Source organism: Balaenoptera ricei, chromosome X (genome assembly GCF_028023285.1).
Source record: "Balaenoptera ricei isolate mBalRic1 chromosome X, mBalRic1.hap2, whole genome shotgun sequence".
In the NCBI taxonomy this organism is placed as follows: domain Eukaryota; kingdom Metazoa; phylum Chordata; class Mammalia; order Artiodactyla; family Balaenopteridae; genus Balaenoptera; species Balaenoptera ricei.
In genome coordinates, this window is record NC_082660.1 from 97,664,634 (window position 1) to 97,677,191 (window position 12,558).

Consider the following 12,558-nt stretch of genomic DNA (forward strand, 5'->3'; position numbering starts at 1 on the left):
TACACATTACATTTTTAAAGTTTCCAATTTCTTGCCACCTAAAATCAACTTGTGGGCCTATGCTTAGGGAGTACATATCATACTTTAGAGAACACTACTCTGGTTCCTCATTCAGATGTGGAAACTAAAGGTTGGAGAGATTAAATAACTTTGTTTCTTATTGCAGAGTAGGTTGCCATGTAGACATGAGGAGAGGCTACTTCCCCCATGTCACAGTCAGAGGTCCAGCATGGCTAAAACCCAGGTCTTATGGAGGCAACCTAAGTGTCCATCAACAGAAGAATGGATAAAGAAGATGTGGCACATATATACAATGGAATATTAGCCATAAAAAGGAACGAAATTGAGTTATTTGTAGTGAGGTGGATGGACCTAGAGTCTGTCATACAGAGTGAAGTAAGTCAGAAAGAGAAATACAAATACTGTATGCTAACACATATATATATATATGGAATCTAAAAAAAAAAATCATTCTAAAGAATCTAGGGGCAGGACAGGGATAAAGACATAAAGACGCAGATGTAGAGAATGGACTTGAGGACACGGGGAGGGGGAAGGGTAAGCTGGGACGAAGTGACAGAGTGGCATGGACGTATATACACTACCAAATGTAAAATAGATAGCTAGTGGGAAGCAGCCGCATGGCACAGGGAGATCAGCTCGGTGCTTTGTGTCCACCTAGAGGGGTGGGATAGGGAGGGTGGGAGGGAGATGCAAGAGGGAGGAGATATGGGGATATATGTATACGTATAGCTGATTCATTTTGTGATACAGCAGAAACTAACACACCATTGTAAAGCAATTATACTCCAATAAAGATGTTAAAAATAAATAAATAAAACCCAGGTCTTCTTACTCCTAGACCAGGCCTCTTTCCATCACACCATGCTGCTTCCACAGTTGCCATTATGATCTGAATATCCATATTCTTTAACAGAGATGGGACTATAATCAAGATCTTTCTTAAATCTAGTAAATAATAATAATAATAAATAAATCTTTATGGCTTTGGGTGAGTCGTTTAGTCTCTGTGTTTGAGTGCCCTTATTTGTCTAAAAGCAGTAATAATTCCAGTTCTGCCTCCTGCCATGTGGGGTGAAAGGTAGTAGCTACCATTGACCAAGCACTTCCTAGGCCCTTGGCTAAGTTGCTTTGCTTCATCCTCGCACCACCACTATGAAGCGAAGGGGCCAGATGGTTTCTCAGGAGCCTCTCTGCTCTGAAACGTTATTCTTCTAACAAACAGGATGAACTCAGTTTTGCTTACCCAAAGGAATATGCATGTAAGGAGCATGAATATTCTTTTAGGGAAATCAGATATTCTAGATAATCCCACTGGGTAAAGTAAACTGAAATCAAAAATGTTTATCAAGTAGGAAAGACGATGGTTTTGGTTTTCCCATCAGACGTTTGTGTCCTATATAATGAGTTTCCTCCAGGTAGACTCATCAGGTGAGCATCTTGATCTGTTAGCCTAAGCTTAGGAGTTGAATCCTGTCAGCTCCAGCTGCCTACTGTCTATAAGATCTGCATATCTCCCTGCCCTGATGACATCACAGAGCTGCTTTGAGCACAAATGAGGTAGCGGCTGTGCAATGCTGTGAGAAAGCTAAAGTGTCCCACTGAGCTGAGAAACTTTTGCCACAGGGACCTGTTCCTTACCGGGGGCGGGGGGAGGGGGATACTGCTTCATTTTTCATTCAGTGTCAAAGTAGGTAACATTGGATAGGGGGAACTTCCACGTAGCTTATCCTAGCCCCGGACACTGTCCAGTTCTCATTTCTGTCATTTTCTGTCCTAGATTTACTATTCTGAAGGTGGACGAGCTACAGCCATCGGGCAATTTAAAGATCGCATTGTAGGGTCCAATGCTCCAGGTAACGCATCCATCACTATTTCGCATATGCAACCAGCAGATAGTGGCATCTACGTCTGTGATGTTAACAACCCCCCTGACTTTTTCGGCAAAAATCAAGGCACCCTCAACGTCAGTGTGTTAGGTATGGACAATTTTTTCTGCTTTTTCTCTTCTTGGAGCAACTTAGGACACTGAATGAGCTAGGGCAGTGAGTTATTGGTACCAATTAAGTCCCAGGGTAAATATCCTCCCTGCTCCTTTTATTATCGGGAAAATAAAGACACACCACAAACCCAACCCATAGAGTAACACTGAGAAATCACTCATAAAACATGTTGAAACAATTGTCAAACCAAAAGGGCTGCCAACATGACAGATAGCAATAGATGACCACTTCCTGGACCCCTATCTCTGAAGGATGCGATGAGAACAGATGGGAAAATGCACAGTCCCACTATATGATCACTAGCAACTCTTTCAGAGGGAACCTCCAATTAGGGCCAGTCCTACCTGGGGGAAACAACTGTCAATTTGTTACCTCTCCAAAGCCAGCCGCAATTCCCACCATTAAATCATTCTGTGGAATAAAGGCAGATGGGTCCCTTTCTAAAATATTAATGCTATTTGGAAAAAAGAAAGAGTTGAGAATTAATTTATTTATGCACAGATATTCAGTATGTGACATGGGGCAAGTCATATCTGCTCTTAAATGAATTTGGAGTGGTTCATTTATGCAGCATTTATTGAGTGCCTGCTTTGTGCCAGGAGCCAGGATGGAGGTGTGGTTTCTGCTCTTGGGGAAGTTCACAATTTTGGTGATTCTTAGGGATCCTTCCCATCTCTGTCTGAGAGGACACTGGGAGTTTTGCTCCTGTCTGTACGCCTAGCAGGTCCTGTCTGCAGGCCTTCAGATGTACTGAAGGGAGGGATGAAAGGGCTGTCAACCTTCACCAACTAACCAGTTGAGCTAAGGGCTCTCCCACTTCTAAGTAACCCCAAATGGAGCTTATCTAGCCGTTGCTGCTCTTGAGCTGTGTATATCCATCACGGGAAAGGAGGAACTAGATCAAACCAGTGACTCGATAATTGAGTAGCTTTGAAAAGCCGCAATTGGTAACAAGGTGCACACCCCAAGAGGACTGCCCAGAACCGTCTGAGCTTGCTGCCCAGGTGATGCCTAAAAAGAACCAGCCATTTACTGTGAGGTTTGCTACTGCATCTACCCACCTGGAAAAGAAGAAAAGGTAATCGAGAGCTGATTTCTAGGAACGGGATAACTCCATCATGTTTTTATTTTGCTGCACCCTGTGCTAGGCTTTGGGGTACAGGGGATGACAAGAGAAGTATACACAAGCCCTTTCCTGGGAGAGTTGATATTCCAGTGTGGAATAGATGCTAGCACATCAGGCTGGGAGTCAGAAGACCTAGGTTCTAGCTCTTACTCTGCTACTCAGTGGCCTCCGACAAGTCAGTCCACCTTTCTCTGGCCATTTTGAGATGGGGTTGAAATTCCTGCCCTGTCCTATTATCGTTATGAGAATCAAATGATATGCTGGAGATTCAGTGTTCATAGAATTTGAGGGATTAGTCCCCTAATGGTTTTCTGTTACTCCCTGGCTCTGGGTTGTCCTTCTGACCAGAAGCAACCTAAAGAAGCCAAGCCTCTTTTTCTCTGAGCTTGGAAATAGCCCTGAGGTAAAGTTAGGGTGGTTAATATTCTTAAATTTAAAGTTCAGAGAGTCCCCAATCAACTTCCATAAGAAGTTGAGGGTCATTTCCTCTCTAAGTTGTTTTTTCCCATGAGTCTTTGGGTCAGTTGTTCTTGCAATGACTGTGTCATGACTTTTCCTTAAGCATCCAGTACCCAGGCAAGATAAGAGACAGAAGGCTCTGTGGATTTCTTTGTTTGGGAACTCTCAAAATCCTGTTTTTATTAATTAGGCTAAGAACAAAGGCATTCCACAAATTTATGCTTTCTGGAAATTTTGAGACTGATAATTTCCTCTAAAAATTGCAGAGGCTGTTTGCAGTTCTCAAATTCTATTGCACATGAGTGCCTGCTCTGCTTGCCCTGACTGAGGGGTGGGGCATGGTAGGGGCAGGTGTGTAAGGGAGACCAACTGAGGAGAGAGGTATTGATATTTCCTTAAATATTGCTCTTCCTAGCAATGCGTCTTTTGGAGACTTTTCATAACCCAGTGGTAGACATAGATCCCATGCATTCACTCATTCATGCATAAATTCATTCGGCAAACCCTGAACACATGTTCAGTTACTATGGTAGGCAATGGAGATGGAAAGATGTAAAAGTTCAGCTCCCGGCCCTCCTAAACTTCAAAGTCTAGTGGGCGAGGCAGATATATAACATAAGTTTACAGTGGAGGGAGGAGAGGAGAGCTGGGAGATCACAGGGGAAAGGGCATAAAGCCATGCAGGGGGAACTGGAGAAGGCTTCCTGCAGAAAGTGACTTCTGCATTGAATGTTGAAGGATGTGCAAGAGCGTGTCAGGCAGAAGAGGAGCTGAGGTGGCAGGGCACGATTTAGGTGAAGGAAACAGCAATGCGCAAAGGCCCAGGTGGTTTGGACAACCATTCATTTGAGAGACTTCCATTAGGTATGATAGCCTTGGAAAATGAATCTCTGAAAAATACCCAGCAGAAGTTTGAATAATTATTTTGTATGCATTTGGAACAAGCATCATCTTCCTTCTGCAATTTGGCACATAAAAAGAAAATGATGAATTTAGAGAAGGTTTGAGAACACACTGAAACATTTTCATTTATTTTCTGAGGTGAGCCTCTTCTTCCCATCCCAATTCTGTTGAAAGCAATAAAGCTAAATGGTAGATCAGTGGCTTTGCCAGTAAAACATCCAAGTTCTGCCAGGCACTTTAACTGGATGAAATGTCAATTCAATACTGAATCAGTAGTCTTAGAAAATATATGGGTTTGGGATGTGGTTCAAAGTGATTCACTAAGTGTTTGGTTAATAAAAAATAAAAGAAAAATGTGTTCAGCAAAATAAAAAAAATGCCTATCTGGGTTTGATTCTGGGCTCAAGAAATGAATGCAAGTCATTCCAGGTTTTTGTCCATAATTAGTTCAAGTCCTGGGGTCTGGCTCCGTGATGAAGCACCCCCGTTTAATTTTCGGTTCAGATTATTCTATTCCACTTACGGTGGAATAAAATCACCACGTTTTTAAAAAAGGCAATATCTAAATCTAGTGATAGGTGCACTGGATTTCTGGTTAAATAGCCTAGTTTATTTAGGGTAGGCAAATCCAAGGAGTTATCTCCATCTGAGGAAATCCACAGTAAGAAAGAATAAAGAGGGACTTCCCTGGTGGCACAGTGGTTAAGAATCTGCCTGCCAATGCAGGGGACACGGGTTCGTTCCCTGGTCCAGGAAGATCCCACATGCTGCGGAGCAACTAAGCCCATGTGCCACAACTACTGAGCCTGCGCTCTAGAGCCCGTGAACCACAACTACTGAAGCCCGTGTGCCTAGAGCCCATGCTCCGCAACAAGAGAAGCCACCACAATGAGAAGCCCACGCACCGCAACGCAGAGTAGCCCCCGCTCGCCGCAACTAGAGAAAGCCTGCGCGCAGCAATGAAAACCCAATGCAGCCAAAAATAAATAAATAAATAAAGTTATTTAAAAAAAGAAAGAATAAAGAGCTAAACGGAAAAATACTTCTTTTAATTAAAAGACACCTGTTTAAAAGAAGGGATGGCACAACAGACAATTGGCTTAAGAAGGTATGGTACATATACACAATGGAATATTACTGAGCCATAAAAAAGAATGGAATACTGCTGGTTGCAGCAGAATGGATGGACCTAGAGAATATTATGCTTAGTGAAATAAGTCCAACAGAGAAAGACAAATACTGTATATCATTTATACGTGGAATCTAAAAAATAATACAAACGAATGTATATGCAGAACAGACTCACAGACATAGAAAACAAACTAGTGGCTATCAGAGGGAAGAGGAAGGGGGAGGGACAGATTAGGGGTGTGGGATTAACAGATACAAACTACTATATATATAGTAGATAAGCAACAAGGATATACTGTATAGCACAGGGAATTATACCCATTATCATAACCTATAATGGAGCATAATCTGCAAAAATACTAAATCGCTCTGCTGTACATCTGAAACTGTAACAGAATATCGCAAATCGAGCATACTTCAATTAAAAGACAAGACGTGATTGTGAAATTTTCAAAGAACTCTAGCTATATCCATCTGTTTTCCTGCTCACATGTACAGTGGGTTAGAGTCTGAGATTGCAAGGTTGTCAGTGGCAAGGTCGGAAATGTGGCAGCAGGAGTTCATTCCTGCCTGTGGCCAACAGCAATTCCATGTGTACGATACTATATACATTATTTTATTTATGTAAATACAATATATTTGGATAAGCTGGAGGCCAGGTAATCTCCTGTTCACATTTTACAGATGAATCAACTGAGGTTTGGCCATGCTAGGTTACTTGCCTAAATACGTCTAGGGTAAAGTTGTGGAGCAGGGTTCGGTGTGGATCCAGAGCTGTGCTCTTTACTGCTGCTTCCCAAGTAAGAGCCAGAGAGCTGGGCAGGCTGGAGCATTTAGGGTCTAACTAGCCTAAGGCAGAGAATCTATGCCTTTGGAGTGTTTTATATCCAAATTAAGGAAGGTGAATTGGAAAGTATCGATTCAGATCCTTATCTATAAGTCAGACTGAGGATAGAATAAGCTGTGAGCATTAAGATAAGTGAGGAGAATCAGATTCTCAGCTTCCCACAGGAGTTCCCCATACGCAGCTGAAACTCAGTATATCCCAACTGACCTCATCATCGCCCCTTCCTCCTCCTCACTACTTCCCCGAACACCTGCTCCTTACCCTAACCCTAACCCTCACCCTAACCCTGTATTTATCTCAGGGGATGGCAAGATCGTGTACCCAGCTGTCAAATCAGGAACCTGGGAGCCATCACTGAGCCCACCCTCTTCCTCATGCCACAGATCCAGCTGGTCCTCAAGCCCTCTCGACTTCTTAATATGGCTTGAATCTGTCTCCTCCTGTCCCTTGGCTCAGGAACCCCTGGAGTCAGAGCAATTCATCTAAAACGTTAAAATGATCATCGTCCCTCCTCTGCTTAAATTCCTTCTGTGGTCCTGCTGCTCTAGGTATAAAATACATGAAACACAGAGCCCCCTAATCTATGGCCTCACTGCTCTCTAGCCTAATCTCTTACCACTCCCCCACCCTACTTCAGAACTGTGTCAGAGTCACTTTTGAATTTCTGGTGCCTAGTCCGGTGCTGGGCACACAGAAGGCACTCAAGTAAATGCTTGTGGCGTGAAGGATGAATCAAGATTTCAGTGCCCTGTAGCACACCCCTCCCCCCCAATGGGTTTCCCCTCCCGATGAGGGACACGGGCAAATTCAAACCCTCCATTTTGTGTCACCCCCAGAAGAATAAATGCCAAAAAATGACTCACAAAGGAAAAATATGGCATTAATAAAACAATGTTTTAAAAAGAATAAGTAACCAGTTATCTCCAAGTATTTAAGGGTTCTGTTTTCCTTTAAGACTGTGCTTTCAAAGTATAAACTATGTTCCTAGTTGTTTTTTAATAAAGGCATATTTTAAGGCACAATGCGGAAATTCATGGTTATGAATCTGGGGAGCAGGCAGATAGAATGGATGCTATTAGAATATTAATGGTCCAGTGACGGAAGGTCTTTGTACCTGAAGTGCTCTACTCCCACCTGGTGGTACAACTAGAAAACTGTCAAAATAAGTTTTTAAAGATTAAAAAAAAAGTAAGTATACATACTCTACAAAATGAAAGTGAGGAAGTGAATGAAAGTGAGGAAGTGACTAAAATTGGTACAGACTGCCATTCATCATGCAGGAGTTTTTACTCTTTGTCATTGCCTTACAGTCAAACCTTCCAAGCCCTTTTGCAGCATCCAAGGAATACCAGAACCTGGCCATCCTATATCTCTTACTTGCCTCTCTGTGCTTGGAACACCTTCCCCGGTGTACTATTGGTATAAACTTGAAGGAAGAGACATCGTCCCAGTGAAAGAAAGCTTCAGTGAGTATAGCCCTCTGCTGCCCCTGGCAAGGCCTGGTGTGTGGGCTTGGTTGACAGCATGTGTGTGTGACTGGCTGCTTGTCCTTAGAGCACAGTCTTCTATTTTTCTGGGGGGAGAATGTACAAAGAATGCCAATCTTCCATCAAGATGGTTGTCCTCTGGTCTTCTCCCCAACTTCTAGAAGTCAAGACCATTTTTGGCTCACAGGCGGTGAGTGTGGAGAAAATAGGCATGGTCCCAGATGGGAGTCTCCAGGGGTCTAGTTGGACCCTGGACATCTCAAGAAAGGGAGGCCAATGTGAGGAAGTGGGTGGGCATTGAATGGTCTGCTACATTCCCATGATCTCTACCCACATAAGAGATTTCAAAATGCTATTTCCTGGTTTTGACAGACCCAGCCACCGGGATTTTGTTTATTGGAAATCTGACCAATTTTGTACAAGGTTATTACCAGTGCACCGCTATCAACAACCTTGGCAATAGTTCCTGTGAAATTGACCTAACTTCTTCACGTGAGTTGATCATATAACTTAACAGTTTCTCCTTAAGTCAAGTATCCTGGGCCTGCCAATCAAGTAAATTAATTAGAATCCCCGGTTAGTCCTTCCTGACTGGAGATTTTGGTGCTTTATTTATAGGTTGACATGGTGGATGACCATCCTAATATCTAACGCTTACATAATACTTAATATATGCCACGTGCTGCTTCAAATTGTTTATAAAAATTAATTTGCTTAACCCTCACAAAACCTCCGGAAAGTAAAACAACAGCCTCATTCATAGTATGAAGCTGAATTTTCTTTGTGATGCTGTTGGTAGATCCAGGTGAAGCTATAGCAATCTGTGTCAAACATGGAGCTCACAAACTTTCCAGTTATTGACTAATTTGCTAAAATCTGCCTCTAATAATAATAGTAATAACGACACTTGCACCTACATTCAGAGTAGCTAATATTGCGGAGCACAAAATATGTGCCGGACGCTTGGCCGGGTGCTGTGAGCATTATCCCACTCTGTCCTACAATCACCCCGTCTAGGAGGCAGAATATATTGTTAAGCTTCACTTTACTGAAAAGGAAACTAAAGCTCAGGGAGGTAAGTGACTTGCTCAGGGTCATTCAGTTTGTAACTGGCAGAGTCACGATGCCTCTAAACCTCAACCTTCCAGTTCAAAGGTGCCTAGTTACTAAGCATAGACTTGAGGGCCTGAGATTGTCAAATTGGGCCAATCAGGGGGCAAGTTCTCACAAGGGATATCTTGCTACACCTCTCAAGGATCACTTCATTACATTTCAGATCCTGTCATTTATTCATTTTTTCAAACTTCCTTTCAATCTGTGATTTTAATATATACCATATCCAGGGGGCCCAGTTCCATTGGAATATTATTTTCCTATGAAGCTGAGCTTTCTTCCTTTTATTTGTCCGGAATCAGGCATTTTCCAACTCCAGTTTGCTCCTTCATTTTCGTATCACTTTCAGCCATTTTTTTTAACATCTTTATTGGAGTATAATTGCTTTACAATGGTGTGTTAGTTTCTGCTTTATAACAAAGTGAATCAGCTATACATATACATATGTCCCCATATCTCTTCCCTCTTGCATCTCCCTCCCTCCCACCCTCCCTATCCCAGCCCTCTAGGTGGTCACAAAGCACAGAGCTGATCTCCCTGTGCTATGCGGCTGCTTCCCACTAGCTATCTATTTTACATTTGGTAGTGTATATATGTCCATGCCACTCTCTCACTTTGTCCCAGCTTACCCTTCCCCCTCCCAGTGTCCTCAAGTCCATTCTCTACGTCTGCATCTTTAATCCTGTCCTGCCCCTAGGTTCTTCAGAACCATTTTTGGCTTTTTTAGATTCCATATATATGTGTTAGCATACTATATTTGTTTTTCTCTTTCTGAATTACTTCACTCTGTATGACAGACTCTAGGTCCATCCACCTCACTACAAATAATTCAATTTTGTTTCTTTTTATGGCTGGAAACGTCATCTTTTTGTGTGTCCTTTTTTGTGGTCCCATTCTGTCCCTGCTCCCTTGATCATTTCTGCTGTCTTCCTCCAGATCTTCCCCAATCTCTTTTTGCCTTTCTAGAGGTACAGTCATATTGCAGATATAGAGACTCCTCAGATTTGTACTTGAGCCTTGCTTCCTTTTGAATCCTCTTTTCAATGATGTCTAGCATTTGGCTTCCTTCCTGCCTTCCTGCCTTCTTGACTTCCTGCCTCCCTCCTTCTCTCCATCCCTCCCTTCCTCAAACCTTCATTGACTATCTACTGTATGCCAGGGAATGTCCTAGGCGATGGAGATTCAGACATTAATAAGATATATGTCTTACGCTCAAGGAGCTCACAGATTAGCTAGAGGCACAAACACTAAAATTTGTTAAATGTTATAACAGAGGTCTGCACAGGGTCTATAGGATGCCAAAGAAGAAACAACTAATTATGCTTATAGAACCAGGGCCAGCTTTACCAGTGAAGTGCTATTTGAGATGGAGCTTGCAAAGCCTGTTTCTTTATCTTTAAAATTAGGATGAGGGTAAAAGGAGGTTGAAGGATGACAGCAGAGCAGCAGACTTAGGAGGGCAACCAGTCCATGCTCGGGGAGGAAGGTGGGGGACTCCAGAAGGGATGTCTCCAAGGGAAGAAACAACAACATAAGAAACCGATAGGGCTTCCCTGGTGGCGCAGGGGTTGAGGATCTGCCTGCCAATGCAGGGGACACGGGTTCGAGCCCTGGTCTGGGAAGATCCCACATGCCGCAGAGCAACTAGGCCCGTGAGCCACAACTACTGAGCCTGCGCGTCTGGAGCCTGTGCTCCACAACAAGAGAGGCCGCGATAGTGAGAGGCCCGCACACCGCGATGAAGAGTGGCCCCCGCTTGCCGCAACTGGAGAGGGCCCTCGCACAGAAACAAGGACAGAACACAGTCAAAAAAAAAAAAAAAAAAAAGAAACTGATAGATTAGCCGATGTGTTTGAAACTACTGAAAGGACTTTTGCTGGAAATTTTGGGGATTAGTAATAATACATTAAAAAACCCATAAATCCCCAAATGAGGCAATTATTAACCTTGGGGAAATTTTTAAAATGTTGTACAAGAAAGAATCATACTATGTTCTGCAGCTGTGAACGATATTTACGTAGTCACAATACTGCAAACATTGATTTAACGGTACCTTATGTTATATTAGGAGAATATGGCGGGATGTGAGGGGAGTGGTGTAAGAGAGTTAAATCCTCAACCTCCAGAGTAGGAAGCCAATAGAAAATGACAAAAATTGGAAAAGGCAGAACATATTAGAACAAGTGTAATAGAAACATGGGGGCAAATTCCTCTTGTGAATGGGACTTAGAGATGGGAAGGAGTGGAGAAAGGAACTGCTGATTTTTTTTTTTGTTAGAAGCCTAGTAGAACTGTTTGACTTTCTAAATGATGCACATGTATTCCTTTAATCATAGAAAGTTAAAAGAATGATCAGGCAACTCAACTAGGCTTTCATCTCAAAGTGTAAGATATCCATCCTTGCTTGAAGGGAGGCCGATGGGGATGGGCCCACCTGGAACCCAGACATGGTCTCTTGTGGACAATACCTCAGTGCTTGAAGGTCTGGCGCTCAGCTAGATCATCTCATGCTCATTAAGTTTCTCCGTAGACTGATCTAATAAACCAGATGCCTGTTTATGGAAATGGGCATATCCCTTCCCAGTGGCCAGAATGCATGAGGCTCTTTGGTGAGCATGGAATCTGTGGAAGAGAAGGTTTTTAGGGAACTACTTCACCCATGCTTTGGGAAAGCCTGGTGAAATGTCCCTGCCTGTAACAGACATCATTTCTCTGGTGACCGGATTGCAGCTCCATCGTGTCTCTCACTGCCCAAGCAAATGTACGGTGAAGACTTATTTCTCCAAACCGCATTTTTTTGGGGGGGGCGGGGCCGTGCCACAGGATCTTAGTTCCCCGACCAGGGATCGAACCCGCACCCCCGGCGGTGGAAGCGCAGAGTCCTAACCACTGGACCGCCAGGGAAGTCCAAAACCGCATTTCTAAAGCAACCCCACCTCCCCCAAGCTGGCATATTTTTTTTTCTTTATGTGTGTAAATGTGAATGGGAAGACTACATAGTCAAGCCAGTCACCTTTCTTCTCCCGCTATGAGTCCAGCTGAAAAAGTTCTAGGGGTTTCCACGCTCTCAGCCCATACAAGGCACCTTCCCACTATATGAATGCCCCGGATATTCCCCGCTGGTCACGAATGCACGTGGATGAGGCAGACACTATGCTCCACTTTCCTAACCAGCTGCTTGTGTCCTCCAGATCCAGAAGTTGGAATCATCGTCGGGGCCTTGGTGGGTACCCTAGTAGGTGCTGCCATTATCTTCTCTGTGGTGTGCTTCGCAAGGAACAAGGCAAAGGCGAAGCGGAAGGAAAGGAAGAGAAATTCTAAACCCACCACAGAACTCGAGTAAGACCTTACTTTGTTGTCTTTACTTGAATAGACATTTCTCAGGCCTATCTCTTTCAGTCAGCTCTTCCTAAGCACTCCTTTTAGCATAAGATATAGAGGTATCTTTCTGCTTACTCACTGCTTTTA

At 43.3% G+C, this 12,558-nt stretch overlaps 1 protein-coding gene across 1 annotated transcript in view; it reads left to right on the forward strand.

The window, feature by feature from the left end:
• Nucleotides 1-12,558, forward strand: part of VSIG1 (V-set and immunoglobulin domain containing 1) — a 34,840-nt gene that overhangs the window by 20,362 nt on the left and 1,920 nt on the right. The window contains exons 3-6 of the mRNA XM_059910690.1: nucleotides 1,802-2,000; nucleotides 7,801-7,956; nucleotides 8,350-8,469; nucleotides 12,282-12,429. Of these exons, the coding sequence (XP_059766673.1) occupies nucleotides 1,802-2,000; nucleotides 7,801-7,956; nucleotides 8,350-8,469; nucleotides 12,282-12,429 (623 nt within the window). The remainder of the gene's footprint in view (nucleotides 1-1,801; nucleotides 2,001-7,800; nucleotides 7,957-8,349; nucleotides 8,470-12,281; nucleotides 12,430-12,558) is intronic.